This window comes from Oxyura jamaicensis, chromosome 3, assembly GCF_011077185.1.
Source record: "Oxyura jamaicensis isolate SHBP4307 breed ruddy duck chromosome 3, BPBGC_Ojam_1.0, whole genome shotgun sequence".
NCBI classification, from domain to species: domain Eukaryota; kingdom Metazoa; phylum Chordata; class Aves; order Anseriformes; family Anatidae; genus Oxyura; species Oxyura jamaicensis.
In genome coordinates, this window is record NC_048895.1 from 40,991,897 (window position 1) to 41,013,909 (window position 22,013).

Sequence of the window (22,013 nt, forward strand, 5' to 3'; positions counted from 1 at the left end):
TTCATAGCATAACTCTGGAAAGAGTTTCACATGGCAACTCTGCAGGCTTGAGAGAATATATTCTGTAGAGACCTCCAACTTGCTAAAGACATCATAGGTGGTAGCCACATGCTATGACACCCTTAATATGCCTTGCACAGTCAGTTATCCAACATGATATTATTGTGGACAATACCTGTTCTTTAGATCTTCTAGATAGTCTAGATAGAGGTAACATCAGTACAGTTATCTCTCTTAGTGGTCTAGATCTATAAAAACAGCAGTATTTGCTTAACCACAGGAGGGCACCCGTGATAAAAAAAATCCCCCCAAAGCACCTAAAGAATACACTTCTGCTGGGTCTAAATTGGCTAAGGTACAATCAAAAATCCTAACCCCATTAATAGCTAGAAGCAGAAAACTTCTAGCTATTGGAGAGAAAAACAGTTTCCTTGTGATAAGACAAGGCTTGCAAACATCTGTCTAACAAGTGGGTAAAACAGAGTGTCTCTGCTGCAGTGCCAGGAGCCAGCCATCAGGTAGCTGCACCCCACATGAGAAGCAACCAGGGCCTTGGTGATGAAGATTTTCACTACTAAGACGGGAGCAATAGGAATAATTTCAGGGGTTCTTCAGTGAGAAGAGTAGGCATTTTCATGAGAACTACCATGGCTGATAGAAACACTGCTATCAGCTCTGCCTTAAACATTTCAGATGGAACTTGCATATGCAGGAGAGGCATATTAATTTCTCTAAAAGTCAAGAGTGCATCTGACCAGTATATTGCCTTTGGGTGAATATCCCTAGAAATAGCCGGTAAGAGATAATCCAGCACTTTCAGGAACAACACACTCAAAATAACTTAATGTCACTGGACAATATACGTGATGTCTTTGACTTACCTAGACCGCTGGCAGATATACTTGATGTTTGATCCAGCTGCTTCCTAGCACAACTACCTCTCCATCACACCTGGGAAAATCTTGTGCCCCTCTGACTGTTGATAGCATTTAGATGCCATTTTTTCTGCCTGGTAACAGAAACAACAAACATTACTTTTAATGTGGAAGGCAGAAGAGTAAAAAGGCTTCATAAAATTTTATTGCCTAATCCTGTCTGCCATAAAAAGGAGGTTAGGAACTTTTGAATGATTCACATGCTTTACAGAACTGCGAGGGGAATGAATAGTCCTATTCTTTCTCTTTGTGGAGAGGTTCTTAAGTCTCCATCTGTAGAGATATTCAAAACTCGACTAGGCATGGTCCTGAGCAACCTGCTCAAGCTGATCCTACTTGAGCAGGGGGTGAGGGCAGACTATATTATCTCCAGAGGCCTCTTCCAACATAAGCAATTCTGTGGTTCTGTGAAACAGATGAGTAAATCCAACCTACTCACCTATCTCTGTGTATCTGTTCTCCATGCTACCAGAAGAAAAAGCCTGAATAGGCTCCCCAAGGCAGCAGTCACAGCACCAAGCCTGCTGGAGTTCAAACATTTGGACAACGCTCTCAGAGATACGATCTGATTTTTGGGTGGTCCTGTGTAGGGTCAGGAGTTGGACTCAATGATCCTTGTGGGTCCCTTCCAACTCAGGATATTCTGTGATTCTATGAAAGAAAGCTATCAACTAACAGATCATAGATACTAGATTTTCAACAGCATTGAGATGTTTAACTCAAGTTTGGTTTGCTCATTTTCACTTAGGATCAGGAAAAAGCCTGTTACATACTTGCAAGGACTCTCTGACATTAGTTTAGAATATCTAAAGCTACAAAACATTAAGCAACCTTAACTCACATCAAAAAATGTACTAGATAAAGTATCATGCTGCATGCACTGTAGTAATCTAACCAGTTATATTAAGAGGTGGCTAATGAGAGACAGGATCTTTTTCCTTGTCACACTCTTGTATGCAGATCTTAATATTACTGTCGTAACACTGCCTATAAAATAAATAGCCTGTGCAGCTTGGCTTGTAAGTATGCCCCTCTGGACTCTATACTGACACTCACTGGCCATGTGAATATTTGTTACCTAGGCAGCCTCACTGAAATCACACAGGCATGTGTTTGTAAGACGGGCCTTAAAACTTTGAATTTCACTGCATCGCTAGACTTTATTATTATGGTGCCTGTTGCTACTGTGCAAACAGATACTTCCTCACCTCCCAAAGATGGGAGGTGAGGGGATCTACCCAAAGATGGGCTAATAAGCCCACGGGGAAAAGGAAAAAGGAAGTTAAAAGGTAGCAATAGAAACTATTACAAAAAAAAAAAAAAGCCTTTTTTTTTCTTAAATAAATAAATATTCTTACCTGTACTCTTGATGCTGAATCAGATGCAGAATTTATTTACATCTACTGCCATACCTCCTCTAAGGGTTGGACATGGTGCTTAGGGACATGGTTTAGTGGGTGACATTGGTAGTAGGATGATGACTGGACCAGATGATCTTGGAGGTTTTTTCCAGCCTTAATGTTTCTAAGATACCCAGCCACCATTGTAAAAGCATCAAAAGAAGTATGTTCACACAAAAGAAAGAACAAGCATACACCAAATGATTCTGCCCACACCAACTGCAAGAAATTACAGGAACATTCACATTGCTGTGCTGGATAATTAATCTTTAAGTAACAATCGCATTCAAATGTTCCAAGAACAGGCTGGCCAGAGTCTTCAGTTCCTGGTTACTCCCTGGAGAACTTCTTTGTACAAGTTAAGATAGCATTAAAATATCTTTTTCAAGAAAATCCAGGTCATTTTGCAATACAGTAGCTACAAAACATTTTATTTTTTTTTTAAATAAAAACATTTAAATCATCAGGTCTTATAAAACAGCATGTCAAGTGTTCATCTTTGTTGCACTAGCACCTTCGGTTTTAAGCTAGAACAATCAACACAGTTTATTATTTGGTCAGACTATTAACCTACGTTGAAATAAATACACCTTTAACCAAGACAGATCACTTAATGCACACCAGATTACCATACCTTTACAAAAAGTTTCTCTGGTGACAAGTGAAACAGACTGCTAAACAACGATTGCAATGTTTTTTCTCTTTTTTAATTTCCGTGAAGACTGGCCTATAAAACTATGAAAAACAATGATAGCTTAAAAAGGCTATATAACAAAAGAAACACATTTGAGATGGCTTACCTAAACTCTCTCAGAATGAGAGGTGGAATACATATTTCTAAATTATATAAAATATGCTGGACCGGTCATAACGTATGAGCCGTTCTCAGGCAAAATTATCCACGGAACAGAAATAGAAATTTCTGTTTAATAACAAAAGAGATAAGCCACTGATAAGTGAAAACAATAGATTCCACAACAGGCTTTTTATGCTGATACTACTGATTACAAGATGTAGGGTGCAAAATTCCACAAAGTGATATAAACCTTTTAAAGTAGAGAACAAAAGTTTACAGGTCAAAATTACTTCAGCGCCTGAGATTTTCCTGTAGAAAGCCAAACCTAGATACTTCCTTCAGAAACATGTAATACAATCAACTCCTTTTCTCTCAGTGTTGCATCGGAATAATTGATCAAGAGAGTTGAAATACACAGTGTTCCACATTTCTAATTATGCCCTGAAGATAAATCTGCAAGCAAACTATATTTAAGATTTGATCCATGTGCATTACATAATTGACTGCTTTATGAAAACATTTTGTATTATAATTGGAATAGATCTCATCTACTAAGTAGTCTGATGAAACTGAGTTTAAAGAAAAGTCAAAGAACAGCATGCAACTTGAATCATGTTGACAATGAACTAAGATTACTGAAATAAAAACATGTTTGAACAGAGTGTAATAACTTAATCTGCTATGCATGCATCTAGCTTTACAGACAACTAGTGGTTATGTCTTTACTTTAGTAAAAATAATACTTTAAGGAAATCCTTTTCTATTCTCACTTTGAGACCTGGGAAGTTACACGTCTGTGTTCTGCTCTGCATGATTAAGAATGCATGAGTTTGTATGTGCAATTTTACCCGTCATTCTCAAGGTAATCAGCATACTGCATACTAGTCTTAGAATAGAAACTTTATTTTTTAATTCCTTGGCTTTGAAACTTTTAAGTAATTGTGTATTCTATTTAACATCTGAACTCCCAGACCCCAGAGCAAAGAACATAGAAAACAAGGGCCTCAGCAAAACACTGTTCTGAGGAGATCATTGTTAGTTTTATTCTAACATGATCTAACTTTATTTATGAAAACCATTTGTGAAATGATATGCAAAATTAAGATTTCAAATACTGGAATATAAGGGATATTCCTTTAATTCTATAAATGCATTCATGAGACAAAGTAGACCATACACTTGGTTTTACTTATTCACTTAGTGAAACTGAAAAAAAAACTTTTTTTTTTTTTTTTTTTTAAATCAAGGTTAACAGTCCCTCCCACCGCAATTAACAACCTGGAACTTTCTGGAACCCTTCTATCCCTGAAAAACAGTTAAGAACATCTCTTTCTGCCCTTTAATTCCTAAATATGAATAACTGGGCAATCAGTCGTAACTTGAGGTAATATTATTTTCAGTTTAATTTAATTTGTTTTCACTGCTCTAAAATCTGAGTGCAGTAAAATGCAGTTATATCACTTAAAAGCAAAAAACAGTCATCCTTAACCCCATCGACTTTTCCCAATACAAAGTGCAGCATTTTTTTTTTTTAAGGGGTGGGGGGAGGGCGGAAAGGGGTGCACAATCCCCTCCATCACAAACAAAAAGAAAAATCCCAAACCAAGAATATTTTTTTCAGTGCAAACACTGCAATCTTCAAAAAGTTAAGAGTACAAATATTTACATTCCAGTGTATCCTTACCTACCAGGAATGTTGTTTCACATTAGAAAGTATGTCAAATACCTTTAATCCAATCAAAATACTAAAGTTTACCCTCTCAAATTGATATGGTGGCTGAAACTTAAGTGTTTATACAAGCAGTACAGCTTTCTGGAGAAACTAATGCACACAGTTGAAAGTTCTCTCAAAAACCAAGGACAAAGACTGCAAATGCAGCTGCTGGTCCTTAAGCAATTCAGGCTAAAAAGAAATGAGGCATTTCAGGCTAAAAAGAAAGGAGGCATTTAATAGAGTGAACTCTACACTGGCATCTTAATCCCTGCCCCCTTCCCAAATTCTGCAGGGCCTAGAGGCTAGCTGCAGATAATCCCCATTTATGTGAAACGCTTTTTGACTGAATATGTTATTGTATGCTGTTCAGTTTTTCAATGTGCAAAAGTTAAATTTCTAATAAGAAATTCAAAAAGGAAGGAAAATGTATGTGACACTGCAAAAGGAGGTGGATACATTATTTTAATCATTCAGAATATGCTCAGCAACTTCATCTAGAAAACTATTTTGCAGCACTGTGCTTGTAGAATTACTAGTTGGGATTCCAAGGAATATTTGAAAAAGGTACCTATTCTACTTTCTTAATTAGCTGCCCATTTTAATAAATTTTGGTACTACTTGTCACAGTACATCAGAAAACAGCAGCACAAAGCATTAGATGGACAAGAATTTTATATTTGTTCTCCTTTAAAAAGCAAACATTTTAAAAAGGCACTTAAGACAGAAACTCTCTTTCCAGTTCATATATAGATGGCCGGCAAGTTTTGCTCTTCATTCTACATAAAGGTACAGTACAGTCTCTATTTTGACCTTCCACATCAATATCAAGTAATGAAGGCATGTGGCTGTTAGTTCTTTCCTCAGTATCTGGCAAGAAGTTAACATCTGGATCTGTATTGCCTTCTGAACATTCAGGGTCTTTACAGTTTGGTTTATTAATACGTGGAATAATCTGCCATGAATCAATTTTACTTCTTATAGAAGAAGGTCGAGGCCTTGGTATAATATTGATAGCTCTTTGTTTTTCTATTGAAATACCACTGTGATTGCTTCTTCGTTGAAGAGATGGAGAATGTAGAGTTCCAGTAACTGACAGAATGGGCAACTTGGAGACATCATTGGTTGAAGCAAATCCATTAGCTAGCGGAATGGAAAGGCCAAACAAACACACACAAAAAAGAATTTAAACCACGTGTCTCCTTGATTTCTTTGACATTTGTAAAACTGGGTTACCATAAGCATTAGTGTGGGTTTTCCCCCCCCATCAAGAAAGATTAAGAAGCTCATATACATTTGTGGGGAAACTCTTGAAAGGATCAGCATTACTCAGTTAACTCTTCCATCTATACTTTCTGCTACAGGCCATAACAATTTATATTTCACTGTTACAAAATAAAGAAGAAGTATTAAAACATCCACTAATTGGATGAATATTAATAGTGGAATACAGCCCTCCAAATCTGTCAAGTTATTATGAATAATTACATATGTATAGAGCACCATAAAGAATATTACACTTAAGCCACTACAGAACATGCCTATTGAAATTCAGAACTTCTGTTATTTTCAAAGTCATTAATCATGACCTTAACTATTGACATAGTAAGCAAATTAAAAGACTTTTTTTTTCCCCCTTCTACTTTTATTAACATCTTAACTTAAGGATTTCTGGAGTATGTGACAGAATTCCTAGGTGAAGCAAGCAACTCAAAACTTACCAGATTTGCTTTTCTTGAAGTTAAAAATGTGTAATGTTAAAATGATGAGAATTCCCTCACTTATACAGACTGTGAAACAAGTATATGTTTCTCAGTCTCATGAAGTCCCCAAACCACATAATGCATGCAGCTGACAACTTCAGTTCATTTCACCATTGTGAAATAACGCTGTCATTGTACTTTTCACAAAGAGTGGGTTATCACTGACATAAACAGACTAATGAAACTTACTTTTGCAATACTTGAGAAAAATAAAGCATCTTTTCCAGTGAAACCTCCACATTACCAACAATGTATTAGGATCCTATTCCAAGGCAGGTAGCTTAACACAGGGTTCAGACACTGAGGACTTATGCACATGCAGTAATGACTGGTCAGCTAACACTTGACAATGTAATAAAGATCTAGTGACTCATTACTAAACGGTTAGTTTCCAGATGTTTTCTGTTTCTATACTTAACAATTCCCCGCATTTGAAATTCTCAATTACCCACCTGTGGTCTGAAAATTGTTCCCATCTGATAAGGTTCGTCTGTGACCCAACACACGTAACTTTGTTGAGGAATCATTTGGCGCATTTTCAGATTCTTGTTGCAGACACAGATTGAAAGGCCGATTTTTTAATCGTGTAGAAACTGTGTTAGGAGCCAGCTGCATTCTCTGTTCTCTCTTACTTTCGTAAGTTTCAGATGAAAAGTCAACATTAGAACTACGTGGATTGCAATCACCAAGCACATTGCTTATAAACGCATCTTCACTGTCAGACTGAAGTAGGCATTTTGTGGAAATGGAGGGCATAGAGAGAAGATTCACAGTATTTACAGCTGGATTTAAGGATGGAATACTTGTTTCCTCTTTCTTGGACTGCAGTCTTGTAGGGCTGGCACTCCTGCGAAATTTTGAAGCACGCTGAAATAGTCCATCACGTTTCTTCTTTTCATCTTTAGGCAAGAGCTCATCTGGACCCTGCGACTTGTTCAATTCTCTAATATCCAAGCCCAGGGCAACAGATGCAAGGAGGACTGCACACCCATAAAGCACCGAATCAGTCTTCTTTTTCTGTATCGTTCTGCTCAGACTGTTTGTAGGTGTCATTTGAGGAGTACTATTTGTAGAACTAGCGGAGGTTCCTTCTTCAAAGCTCTCATGCTCTGCTGTATTCTCTCCTTGATCATCCTTCCAAAGAGGTAGATTAATATAGGCCTGATTTGGCAGCTTAATTGGCTTTGATCTTTTACTGTCCAAACCTTCAGGAAGAAGTCTCTTATCAGTACATACACCTAAAAACATTACAATATACTTTAAGAATACAATTCAGCTATTATGCATGCCTGCATACGTACACTAGGATTTTCTATTACTCGCAAGTATTAATCTTGAGATACACCGTACGCCCCCTTTAGATGTGGTCAGAAGTTCAGAGACTTACATTGTAACATTCACTCAAAAATACATCCTTAGCCTAACCTTTTCAGGTTCTCTGGATAGTCTTTAAAACAGCAGAAGTACCATTTCACTATAATGCCATACTTTCACCAACTCAAAAGCAAACCCTAGTATAAGAAACTTGCAACCAAATCTTCCTGAGTACATAAGCTAATTGTGAAGAAATTGTGTTTTCCAGAATTGATAGACTGAGATTTATTTTTAAAAAGGCAAAATACATCTTCCAAAAGTTATAAAACAGTTGAAAAGGAGATACTGTGTTTGCACAGCTTTGGTAGTGCTTTTCAAGCAACATGAAAAACATTCCTGTGTATACTTTACAGTAAAGTGATTTAATATACACAAACTGACAGATGAGAGCTTCAACAATTTCTTTACAACACTTTCAATTGAGCTGTGTTACAAAATCAATTGAATTTTTCCAATTAATTCATTAGGTCATGGTGATCTGAAGAGCAAATTTGACATTTCACATCTAATGACAAATAAAAAGAAAGGTGTAATTTGACTTACATGCGTTATTTCATTGTAAACTACTGAACAGTAGAGAATAAACACAGAAACATTTGAAATGCAAATATGTAAACTTGTATAACCTTCTCCGTGTGTAGGGGTTTAACAGTAAGCTAATAAAATTTTTAAATTGCTATATGTGATGCCTTGTTTTATACCCCTACCAGTAAACAGGAAGATGAAAATGCCTTTTTTCTAAGGAGAAAAGCAATGTCCAAGCAGCTTGCCATTTCCACTTCCAGCTGGTACAAATCTACCAGCTGCTATGGACACCAAGTTATATCACAGTTTGTTGGGTTTTTCCCCACACAACAGTGGTAACAATTTTCTCAGTGAAGAGAATCTGTATTATAGAAAGTATGTGCAAGCATGAAAATGATTATGAATATTGTATAAGTACAGCACACTATAGGAACAGACATAAAAAGCAACACTTTGCTTATATTAAATGTTATGTCCTTGATTTTTCCTTGGGATTTACAGGAAATCCCGAAGTGTTGCCTAAATGACTGAGATTTAAAATCCACATATTTTTTCATGAAAACTTAGAGAATAACCATCATTAAAAAAAAAAAAAACAAACAGGTAACAAATATCTGGAAATATATCATGGCTACTAGGTTTTAACGTACTGCATTTTTTCCCTGCCTATGCAGAGGCCCCCAACAATAAAAAAAAAGTAATTAATGATCATTTAAATGTCAAGACAGTTACTGATTTAAGTATTTCTTTACAAAAGAAGCTACAAAGTAGTGACCACATACCTAACACACAAATCAGCCTATTGACTCAAAATCTTGGAAAAAATTCTGTGATAAGGCAGATCTCACCAACCTGTATTTATATGCTGGCTAATGATGAAAAGGTAAAGATTATACCACTTAGTGTTGTTATAGATGTGTTTTTTTATTATTATTATTTTTATTTATTTGCACAGGAATAGTATCTGTAGCATGACAAACCCTTAATAATCTGCATAATCCTTGAGGAACTTGAACAATGGGCTCTATACCACTGAAGACAGACTTAACACCATCATATGGCAACTTCCACTTTTTCAAAAATAGCTCTTACCTTGGTCCACAAATAGTGAAGCTAAAGGAACACCTTTCTGATTTTTCATTACAAGGGTTGACCAAGGGTTGCTGCCATCTGAAAGGGGTCTTACTCTGAAATAACAATAGTTATTTTGATATTACAGAAGATATCATGCTTATATATACTTGGACAGAAAAGCGCTACAATATCTTTCTCTTTAAACTACGAACATGTAGTACACAACTTGAAAACAGTAAAGCTCCCCCCCCCCAAAAAAAAAAAGGAATAAATAGCACAGTCATATGACTATAAATTGATATAGAACTTAGGATCAGGAATTTATTCTAACATGAAAATTTCAGGGCATAATAGCTCCAAAAGATAAAAACAATGAAAAATGGGCCCTGGCTACCTAACAAAGAACAAAAGTTGGTGAAAACTGGGACATCATGCTCACTGTCTCAAACTGACACAAATATCATAAATTTATTATACATAGATTATACATTATAATGTATAATGTATACATTATACATTACACATATACATTTGTTTCTTTTGTTTCAAAGAAACAAAAATATCATAAAGCCAGTTTCAATAGATGGTCTGGAACCAACCAGGTTAGCAACCAGGTAAATGAGCGTATGACTCCACAGAAAAGATGCATTGAAGTAATTATACATGCTAGAAGCAAAAGGATCTCTCTCATTAGAAAACAGCTAACCTCCTGTTTTCAGCAATGAGAGAAAATTAAGTAAAAACATTCAACTGATTTTTAGAACTCTTTCACCCTACATTTGTCAGTGTGAATGATGCTGCTCGTGTGCATTGTGCTTCAGGTACACAAAGTCACTCTTACTTAATTGTATTGGAAGAGCCCACTGGGTGCTATGCTTGCAGTTCCTCAAGCCAGTCTGAGGAAGGGCGAGAAAGAGAAGCCACGAACGCCTTGTATGCATTAGTAGTTCAGCATCCCAGTATGTTCTGTCTCAAAAACTACAGATAAAGGATTATACATAAGAGCCGCAAAAACATTAAGACAAGTAAACATTTTATCCTCAACTCCACCTGGGAGAGCAACTCATCATTATTGTAGTTTATAAATTAAAAAATAGGTAGGACTGAGTTTTAGCTACAGGGTGTAGAACTTGCTCACTACCTACATTAGTGATTCAGTTCCCACGGACACGGTATTATCAAACAAAATGTAGTAGACATACTTGTCCTTACAATCTGCACGATCCTTTGTTTGAACCGAACTTGGTCCCCATGTACAACCTCTCTTTTTAAAGTTTCTCTTCACCTCTTCAAACTCTTCTTGGTGATAAGTTGTGCTCCTTCCCCAGGTTCTGTTACTTTCATCTGAAGTTACTAGAGTTTGGATTAAAAAATAAAATAAAACTAGACTCTACAAAAAAAAAAAAACACCCACGCAAGTAGTGTTATTAAAAAATATTTTGACAGAACTCTTCTTTACTGCAAAATTGTTCTGACACAGTAACGCAAAGAGGAGTAAACAAAATTTGAGACTTTCTTCTTTTACAAAAACCACCACGCAAGCTGCAGTGAAGCAAAAAGATGAGCAAGCAAGAAAAGTAATTTATAAGCTGAGAAGACACCCAAATTAAAGACAAAGCCACAAGATGATCATATTTTCCATGCTTCCTTTAACTGAGAGCCTTATATTTAGGTAATTCAGACAAGTGAATTAGACTGAGCACTTAAATTCCAATGAAGAGAATATATGCTGTGGAACAGCTGTTATCAAGTGAAACAGGATATTCCAATGTGAGAAAGATTAATGCTTTCTTTCTCATTACATCCAAACAGACCATATTTTTAAAGTGTCAATTCTTCATTAAATGCTTAGTCTGTCACTTCAGGTCAGCTGTGAAATTTAACAGAACCAGCACCTTTGAAACATAATGAAATCTTGCCTTTTTTCATAACCCCACTGGGAAGTTCATATTCACTTGTGATATCTACATCTTGCTGGTACACATATACACTGTTTCTTCGGCCATTAGTTGTGTGTGTATCTGTTTTGGGAATCACTGAGGAAAAATTAAGAGAATGTAGTAGAAATCTTAGTCAAGCTAATTTCAGACAGGGATCTGTTTCCTTTTTTATTTATTTTTTTAGCTTTGGTCAAAGTCTGGGTCTAAAAAGGCACTGAGCGTCTTTTGATAGAGGGTTTTTACTGTAAGGTTTACAGGGTCCTCTTTCTAGGACCAGCCCCAAGCAAGAACATTTTGGTATGCAGCCAACTGGAGAAGTAAACTCCTATCAATGTAGCACAGTTACAGCTATGATGGAGACAAGAGAAAAACAACTTCGCTTGTTGTAACAGCATAATGAGGCAGACATTTACAAGCCAGGTCTTCTGACACTCCTGCACCGCTGCTGAGTATTCTCCTCCACCCTTCCCATACACCTTTTCACCAGCACAACTTCTTGTGTAGTACAACAGACTACTTGTCTTCTTTAAACTCCCCTATTTCAACTGTAATTCTGGGGCCTATGGAACATATATCTTACAGGTTCTCCTTCCCAATTCAAATGGCTTTCAGAAGTAGCTGGATTTGGTTTTATGACAAGATTTACAATTGACTACATTTTTATTTTAAAATAAAAAGCATTTAGATTTGGAAGTTAGAATCACTGATGACAAAGCAAAGTAATCAAGCAACCAAGTGTTAGAAATGCTTGTTCAAATCACCTGTATTTGAGTAAGTCTTCTTGAAACAAAGACGCTTTGAAGTGAAATCAAGATAAAACATTATTGTGGGAAAGAAAATTTATTTTGCACAGGTGCAGATGGGTGTGGATGCTAAATTGTTTCACCTAGATACTCCTGATAGATCTGATAAGCTTTTAGGTAAAGCCTAGGGATTCACATTCAAAAGTAGAAGAGTGCTTCTTTTAAAGGAGAGCCTTTATGTTGTCCTGTATGTTTTAGTCCTACAAATACCAATGCCTGCTCAAAGAAAAAAAAAAAAAAAACCTCCAGTGGCACGTAGCACACATGCTAGGATTTAGACTGGCACTGCTATGCACAGACTATGAATTAAAAACAAACAAACAAACAAACAAACAAAAAAAAAAAAACACCACCTTGAGTATTGTGCCAATACCTGAAACTTCATTTCCAACTGCCATACAGAGCAAGGAGAACCAAAGATAAAACAAGACATTCTTGTTTACATTTAATTATGATATTTCAAAACAGAAATCCTTTTTTCTTACTGCAGAAAGATAAGAAAACAAAAACAAAAATCCACAAAAAAAAGCATGGAAAACCACCACAGCCAGGGCACTTTGAAGTGGTGGGAGGAACCATTATAAACACAGTTACTGTGTCAGCTAACTTCTTGGAAGAAAACAGAACAAAACAAAACAAAACAAACAAACAAAAAACAACACAAAATTTACTTTGTTTCAATCTCAAATTTTCTTAAAGAAAAGTAAGATGGGGTTTGTCCACCTCTTTCCATTACTCACAATATATGGGTAGTAACAGTCTTTGGCCAGGATGAGTTACAGTTCAGCAAATACTGGTAAGTTACTATTGTCAGAAAAGACACCATTTTACCTTTAGACAGTAATTAATGAGAAAGACTACATAAAGCATAGATATTCCAAACAAGAAGAGAGATGTGGTTTCTACCCAAGTTTTAAACAAAGCTTCAGGTTGGTTTCAAATAAAAAGTAAATTTTGATTTGTCCTCCTCCTTGATCATCTCTGATACAGCCCAGATTCTCAAATAATTTCCTTCAGAGAAAACTACTCTGGCAATGCCAGACAGCCAGTATCCATAAGCAGTCAGCTGAATTGTGTTTCACTGGTTTTATAAAGACAGAAACTTGGAAGGCTTTTCCTCTCGTGTAACATTCAATTTCAAAATGGATAATCAGACAATCTACTTCGTGCAACAGATTAAAAAGTATAAAATCAACCCATATTTGGGAATGCCATACGTAGAGATAAGTGTTGGCTTTACTATAATAATATGACAAGTTTTCTTCCAAATTCATAACAGCTACCTCCACTACATTAACTTAAACAGATTCCCTTCTGGCATCAGTATACAGGGAATAATGTAGACCTGCAAACACAAGCACCATTAGTTTTGATTTTGTTTGTTTACCTTGTCTGCAGGAAAAAAAAAAACAAAACTAATGTACGATTCCTTCCTTATTTGCTTCCATTTTTTGTATTTGCTTACAGCTTACTTCTTTTCTCCTGAGCAAGGTGAGTTACTGGTTATTCTTTGGCCTTTCCACCTTACAAGACCACCACATTCTCTGAACTTTTTTTTTGACAGTCCACAATTGATTTAACTTTGCAACTCTAATAAATCTAATAAAAATTTCTTTTCTGTCTTACATGGGTTCTAAACGTGATATTTTTCCTTTTGCTATTATAAATTTTGATTTGTTAGTGTTTTATCCACATCAGTTTACAAATGAGTTACTGAAGTTATTAAGAAAATAAATGATTCAAAGCATTCACAATAATTTTGAATTATTGAAAGTTAGTAAGCATTTTAGCAAGATTATCCCTTTCACCAAACAACAACTTTCAAAAGTTAGAACAAGTTAAGTGACCTGGAAATCAGAAACCTGTCTGAAATCTGATCCTACCACCAGTGTTTCAGTGAGTATATAAAACAAACATTCTTTATTGACCAAGTGAACAAACGGAAATATTGGAGACTTACATTGTATAGCTCGAAGACGAGGAATTATTGTGGGGCTACTTGATGGACTAGAACTGTTACTGTTTAAACTCCTCCTCTTATCCAGATTAGGGGATGCCTGCACTGTTATTTTGTGCTGGAAATCTATTAGAGAGAATTAAAAGAAGTGTTAACGTTCTAAATAAACAATATGTAGGAGATTATACCACTGTACTACTTAAGCCAATTAAAGCTATGAAGTAAGCTAGACTTGACTGCACAAGAGATGTTCATACTTCAAATGCTGACAAACTCTGACCCTTAACACAAGTAATACAGTAATTTGCAGTAATACAAAAAAAATGTAGTTACATCCAACTGGACCCAAACTGTGACATATCCAGATGGCAAGCCATCATTTAATCTTTTTGGTTGTCACAGTGGGAAAGAAAAGCTAAACAGACATTCTGCAGTATTTCATCTCAAATCAATCAATATTCAATGAACATTTCAAAATTTAGATTCATATAATTCTGAGATGATCGTTAGGCAAAGGTGGCTGACTGTGCTAATCTTGATGTTAAATACACTATATGTTTGAATTATATAGACAGAGGATGGGCACTATCCACAGCAATGAAACTTATGTTTTTTTCTTTTTAACATGTAATTCATATACAACATAGAAGGTAGTATTAACAAAGAAGTCACACACATCAACACATCAGACAAAACACCAAAATACAGAATTTGAAATATTTCTACCAATGTATTAAAAATAAATATTGGAAAGCAGGAAAAATGTTACAAAATTAAGTTTGACCATATGCTCTTCCCTAATTCCCATCAACAATGCAATTAGTTTGTATGCTATTGTTACAACAGAACTGTCCCAAGGACAAGTTCATTTGAATGATTCTTGACAACAAAGAACTAAGTGGTATTCTGGAAAAACTGTTTATTTTCTCACTTTTTTTCAAATTAAATAATGGGAAAAGCCAGAAAAAAAAAAAGAGCAAATGTTTAGTTTAAGCTTGTGATCCAGCCTAAAGCAACATCTGAAAACAAGTTTTGAAGAAGCTGACATGCTTGTCTAAGATTCTGTAGTGTGAATTTTTTGTTTTTGTTTTTATTATCATTTTTAAACTAGGTAAAATAAGTGTATTCACTAGAGCTGAAACTGCTCTAAATATTCATGCACGTGTCTCTTTTCAGCTTCCAGGTGTATGATTTGATCCATGCTGTGACAACATGGAATTAGTTACTCACTGCATTAGCAATAAACTGACAGACCTAGAAACCACTGAAAGGAACACAGTTCACTGACACCAGTACCACTTGTGAAGACATGCCAATCACAGGCATAAGCTTGAGTTTCTCTATTGCCATCGTGTGGCAGCCTTAGTAAGGGGAAACGAACAGTCCGTGACAATAGAACAGTGAGTGTGACCTTCTACCACCTTTGCAAGTTGTATTTCAACAGATTTGGACCTCCTTACACTTCTTGTCTCTATGAACTGCTCTTTTTCCACCAAGTATTTGCAAGTTCAAGGCAAACAGTAATATGTGATCATTTTACAAAGTTCTGTGATGTAATAAAAAGGTACTTTTCTATCAGCACAATGACAGCCAAATCTGAACTTCAGATCAGCCTCAAATCTTTTGATTTTCCCTCCTAATTTGCTTTTCCTCTGGATTCAGAGGATTTCAATCTGAATCAGGTGAAAGATTCTTCTAACTGAAATAAGGACTACTCCACAAAATACAGCATGTGAAAGTGGTTATTTTAAGAAAAAAAATATCTCACATATCCATTGCACTATTAGGGTAGAAGAGCATAGAAATGAATTAAAATAGCATCCACTAATGAAAATTTTAACCTTGGAATTGAAGCCTGCATATTTAACTTCATATATACTGTGAAGTAGAAAAAAACTGCAAACCTGAAGGCAAACTAATTCTGTGTCCATCTTTAAGTTTTAACCGGCTTCTTTTGAATTTGCCCTTCCTCTTCTTTACATTGGGTTTCTCTTGATTTAACTGGAATATCATGATATTCAGTTCACGCTCCAGTACATCAATCTCGCGTTCTGCTAACTGTTGCTCACGGCGCTTAAGTAGTTCTTCTTGAGATTTTTGCTGAAGAGCTGCTCTTGTCAACTCCTCTTCTCGTGATCGAAGCTCCTGAAAATAAGATTTACACAAGTGAAACTAAGTAACAATGTGAAGGCTGTATTAAATGAAACGTCAAGTGTAGAAAGGTTGTACTTTCTGATCTGTTTTCATGATGCACTATATATATTTCACATGCACGTATGACCTGACCTTTTTCCATTCTGCATAAGCCAAGATTCTGCATCAGGACACAAACAAGCATTATACAGATTTCCTTTCAAGCATTTAACCTGAGTCACTTTACTTAAGCTAGGTAAGCACTTGCAATGGGAACAACACAACCAACCAAAGATTATCAGCTTACAGCCTAGCAGAAAGTGTGCTCTAACTGCGTCACGTCAGACTCTCTCATTGCATGAGGGTTGCTTCTACACACTAAACAATAAAGAATGACCTGATGAAGACACAAGTGAATGCATTTATCTTAGTTTTCCTACCCTTTCCTGTTTTTCAGCTGTGTATTAGGTAAAACTTTTCTATCTGGAAAAGCAATCAGTATTATAATGAATGAAAATTAGTGTAATAGGATAAACCAAGTCATAAGACAGAAGACAGCTGTTTCTTAATTAAAATCCAGCAGGTATCTGTATAACATCAAACGACTAACCACTGAATTACACCACATGGGCTCTCCAACTATTAAACCCATAAAATAGTTGTTCTTTTGTCCTCCCTCTTCCCCCTTCTCCTCCCCGAAGAGTGAGGAAGCTTGTTAATTTTTAGTGTAAATAAATTCTCAAGGGTAAACAACTTTAAGATGGTAGGTTTACAGCTATCTTAATCTTCAACGTAAGAAATTTGTTATAAATATATCCGAAATTTAAGAGACTACGAGTAAAGGAGAAGCTACAATGTGATTGATACCATGTTTCTCACTAGAGAGGTTTTTTTAATTTTAACATATGATTGTGTAAATTCTGCCTGGATTGAAATCAAAATTCAATTGAAAAAAAAAAAAAAAAAAACATTATTAGAAATCAGATTATGCGATTATGCTAAAAGTTCTACTTAAATTCCTTCATTTGTCATTGTACAGTCTTCTATTTTAAGAGCAGACTGCCTACTTCTGGTCATCAGTATCTACCAACGTCACATGCTAGCACAGACCCTTATCTCATGCCGAGCTTTTATTCAAATACCAAAAGCATAGAACAAATATTCTGTTCTTTCATCTCCCACTTTGCTTTGAATAAGGTAGTTTCTGAGCAGTATCACTTTGGTATTTTCAAGGAAAAAACAAACAAACAAACAAAAAAAACCACCAAACTCTGTTCTTGCCTAAAAAACTATGGATGTCAAAAAGAGGTTAGCACTGAATCAAACTCTGGTTCAGCGAGAAGTATCTGTTCCTCTGAAAGCTATTTTTTCCCTTTACAACTAACATATGCACATTGCTTATCACTGTTTTCAAATTTAATTTAAATGATTGACACATTTCATACGGTTTGTTAATTTTAAGTGGACTTGTTTCAACAGAATTTTTTTTTTAAAAAAAACTTTTTCTTCCCCTCTTAAAACCAATCTGCTCTACACACATGCCTCAGCAAAAGGTAATTGTATCTCTTAAGAATTCAAAGGAGCCTGTCTTTATGCCAGAAAGTACAGGTTTAAGTGTTGTTTTTTTATTTTATTTTAAAAGAAATTTCATCACAGTTTAGAAATTACTGCAAATTCGCACTTTCCTCCTTCTCCTGTCCAGTCAAAACTAGACAAACTAAAACAAGGGTTGGAAGCAGCAGCCACATGACTTCAAATTTAGAATAAAGGTACTTCAGATTTTAAATAGAAAATATGTTTATTACTGTGAAGCATTAGGAGATATTGTTTATTATTCACATCTTGTCCTCAAAGGCAGGTTACATAAAGCTCCAGGTTACAAGGAAAAGATACTGAAAATGTAGACAATCTGGAAAATGGAAGTGTTTCTTCATTGAGGGTTTTAGTATTTACTCTTTTCCAAATAAACTAATTAAAGATAGACTTACTGCAATTAGTTATGCAATGTTTCTACACCACTCTACAATTAAAACACCCATTATAAGGAAGCTAGGAAAGGAGTTCTATATTTAAGTTGCTCAAGAATGCTCATCAAAAGATTGTGATCTTCTCCTGGAGTGGGTGTCACCATCCCTCATTTAGAGCAAGCCCTTGAGGAAATTCCTCCAGCTACAGAAGTTCCTCTTGCACAGAGAGCAAGACTCCACACAGGGTTGTTGTTGTTTTGTTTCTTCATTTTATTATTATAAATACTTCAGAGACATGAGTTTCTCCCTAGTACCTGTCAGTAGAATTGATAATGTGCCAAATTAAAATAAGCACAAACTTCTGAAAGCCTTGTCTAAGTCAAAGTTACATGCTTTCATTCTTCAACAAGTTTACCTAATTAGGGCAGATGCCTTTGGAGATTTACTTTGGCACATGAGAAGTAAGTTTCATTTTATATTTTTCCCTCCCTAATTAAGTGTAATTCACTTTTACACCAAAAATATGACTCTTCTCAGAGAGCTTTGCACTAACATCTAATCCTCAGCTTAATTTGGTCAGTGAGGTTTTCTTCAGAAGATGATCTCAAATGACTAATGCCTACAGAAAATAAACAAACAAACATGAATGGGAATGCCTGTTCTCGTAACAATTACTCCCACAGTAAAAAGGAGAAAATGGTTGTTTGAGCAGTTGCTGGAGGGGAGGAAAAGCGCGAGGCCCTACGGCAGGTTTTGGCAGTGGCTGGTGACCCCACAACAAGGAAAAAGGAGCCTTTACCCTCTGTAGAGGGACTATAACTCATCTGGAAAGGAAGAAAACTGACAGCTAGAGAGGCATGTAGCCCAGCTGTAGCAATCTGTATGCCCGTTGCAGACAAACATGTCCAGGTCTGTAAAGCAAAATGGAAGAGGGAAAACGCAGATTGGAAAGAAGGAAGATTATTACTGAGGACATACGAATTTAGTGGTGATCAACAAATTCTGATAACCACATGCACTTATATTACTACAGGGGAGCCATATGGTCAGGCCCACCACCAGGCATTAGCCCCATAAATAGCCATTTGTGATGTTTGGTGAGAAGACACAAGGGGCATGGACAGCTGACAATGACTTGCAAGATGCAAGTTTTGGTTTTGATTGTATCAAAGTTTAAGTGACTAAGTCTTTTATAAAATTTCTTCTGTAAGTCCCTGTATCTCAGTTGTCTTCTTCCTGACCTATTACTACTTCACAAAAAATAATGATACATACCAGACAATAATTACACTGCAAGAACCCTGCAAAAAAGGAATCCCTTTCTGCTAGAAGTGTTTCTAACAGTGACTGGAAAGGACAACTGGCCTATTCCAGCTGTTATCTGTATCAAGATGTCTAAAGGAAAATATAAACCTCATGGTGATTAAGAAATATGCTGAGGTAACTAAAGGAGAGGACAAACAAAACTAATTGTGAGGGCTCATTTAGCATGAACATACCATAATATGAGAACATGTAAAGAAGATCAGTAACAGGAATCTAGATAATAAACAGGAGAAACTTGATTCACTGATTCATGAGTATAAAACGAATCTAATCTTATATCTGGCAAGAAGATTTCAAGAACTACAATACTGAAAGATCAATATTTTAAGTTCATTCAGGAAGAAGAAGAGAGAAAAGGGCTTTCCCCTTTTTGGAAAGGAAGCTGCATGATACAGTCATATAACAGGATGAGAAGCTTTTCATTCCAACAACTGAAGAGAAGGTTCACTAGAATTCAGCAGCAAAATGTTGCTGCTGAAAGCAAAACATGAAGACTAACAGATTCAGAAGCTTCACCCCAGAGTTTTGAAGAGAGACAGCCAAAGGATTCTGGATTGGTGACCTTAATGTTTAATAAGATTCAGGAGGGGGGAAAAAATAAAACAGGATAGATAATAGGTAAATAGGATAATAAGCAACTATACATCTGCCAGGTTGACATCTCACATATAACAGTGCACTGGCTGATATGAAAAATTAAAGAACAATATAATTAAGGCCAGTCAGCATGCCTATAAGAAAATTAGATCTAAAAAGATCTAAAACTTTTTTTTTATTATTTTTAAGAAGGATACAAGTCTAGCTAATTAAGACAATATTTGTTAATAAAATTATTTTGTACAGCTGAGTAAGTTCTTGTATTTGGTATCGCCCTAGATTCTAAATAATATGGAAAAGGAATAGACTGGCCAGCTACTATAGCTCAAAAGTATAATCTTAACTAGAAAGTTTACATTAAATTGAGCTATCAACAGAGTGACCTCACGGGAAAAAAAAAAACAAAACAAAACAAACAAACAAAAAAAAAACCCTGCTTTTTACCCACAGCATATTAAATTTACAGAACAAAAAAGAAAACCATGAAAATTTGCAGTGGTTATAAAAATTAGGTAAGGAGTAAATAAACTCCGGCTTGTTTGATATGTGATAACTCAAATATTCAGAAAAAAATAACATGCTAAAAAGCCTACATGCTACATTTACAGATCTACAAACTGTTTTCTTTGGGAAGACAGATGGGGATATGTTACCTTTTCAATCATTGGAATTGAATGACTTACTCACATGATAACCTCCAGTTATTAATAACAACATTATGCTTTCTGTCAAACTTAACATTTCACTTCAACTTAAGTACTTCTAACAACAGCCTCGGCATTCAAGACTATTGTTTTTATTACAAAAGAAAGGAGAAAATCAGCCTTGCCTGAAATTTGAGAAAACCAGTAATTAAACCATTTTTTCTTATGTAAGCTTAAAATACTACCTTAAAATACTGTTCAGAAACAAATTATTGGAATTTAAGAATAGTACATCCACCAGCAAAAATAGGAAACAAAAATAATAACCTGTTTTAATGAGAGTAAATCCTCTCCTCCATGTAGTTTATCCTCTCAAGTGTGTCTCCGCAACTAAATCAGGTTTCTAGTATTATTTTGATAAACCACAACTCAAAAGTTCAAAACTACTGTATCACAAACATACACCCTTCATTCACTGCCATGCAACAGGTATATGAACTTACTTTTTCCTTGGTCCTCAATTCATTGAATATCTGCTGAATTTCTAGTTTCCAGTCATCTTGCATAGAATGGAAAGACTCTTGAGGCATTTCCGTCATAACTGCCCCTTCAATGGCAGTAAGCTGTTCAAGAATCAAGGCAAACGATGGTCGGATATGAGGGTCCTGCTCCCAGCATTCTAGAATTTATTAGAATCTCATCAGTACTTAATAATACATAGGCCTCTCTGAAGAACTAAATTAAATTTCGAGGTATTTGCTACTGTACTTCAAGTTATATAATACATTACCTTCATCTGCATGGCTTTCCTATTTCCATGTTCATAAGCTATATCTACATACCTGTATTCAGAGGACTGTTTTTGTTTATAGTCAGATTTTTTTCATCTCTATCTTTAGGATCTTAAATAGCAAAACCAGCACTACTGCATACAAGTGATACTTATCAAAGGGTAAAAAAAATTCATTACACATGAGTAAATAGCCATTAGCAACATTTATTTCTCTCCAGAGTATTTCAAAAACATTTTTGACACTCAGAAAAAAATATGAGATAAAAAAGTCATTT

General features: G+C 35.6%; 1 protein-coding gene across 3 annotated transcripts in view; it reads right to left on the bottom strand.

Annotated features, from left to right (window-relative positions):
* Nucleotides 1–2,745: 2,745 nt before the first annotated feature.
* MAP3K21 (mitogen-activated protein kinase kinase kinase 21) overlaps nt 2,746–22,013 on the bottom strand; it is a 43,448-nt gene continuing 24,180 nt past the window's right edge. Inside the window, exons 4-11 of one of the 3 annotated variants that reach the window (XM_035323217.1) lie at nt 21,449–21,624; nt 16,183–16,423; nt 14,282–14,404; nt 11,498–11,614; nt 10,781–10,931; nt 9,597–9,691; nt 7,058–7,843; nt 2,746–5,985 (exon numbers count right to left, since the gene is read on the bottom strand). In XM_035323217.1, coding sequence (XP_035179108.1) covers nt 5,561–5,985; nt 7,058–7,843; nt 9,597–9,691; nt 10,781–10,931; nt 11,498–11,614; nt 14,282–14,404; nt 16,183–16,423; nt 21,449–21,624 — 2,114 coding nt within the window. In that variant the 3' untranslated portion in view covers nt 2,746–5,560. Of the gene's footprint in view, nt 5,986–7,057; nt 7,844–9,596; nt 9,692–10,780; nt 10,932–11,473; nt 11,615–14,281; nt 14,405–16,182; nt 16,424–21,448; nt 21,625–22,013 lie in introns of all 3 variants that reach the window. The other 2 variants (XM_035323216.1, XM_035323218.1) reach the window with 2 other exon arrangements.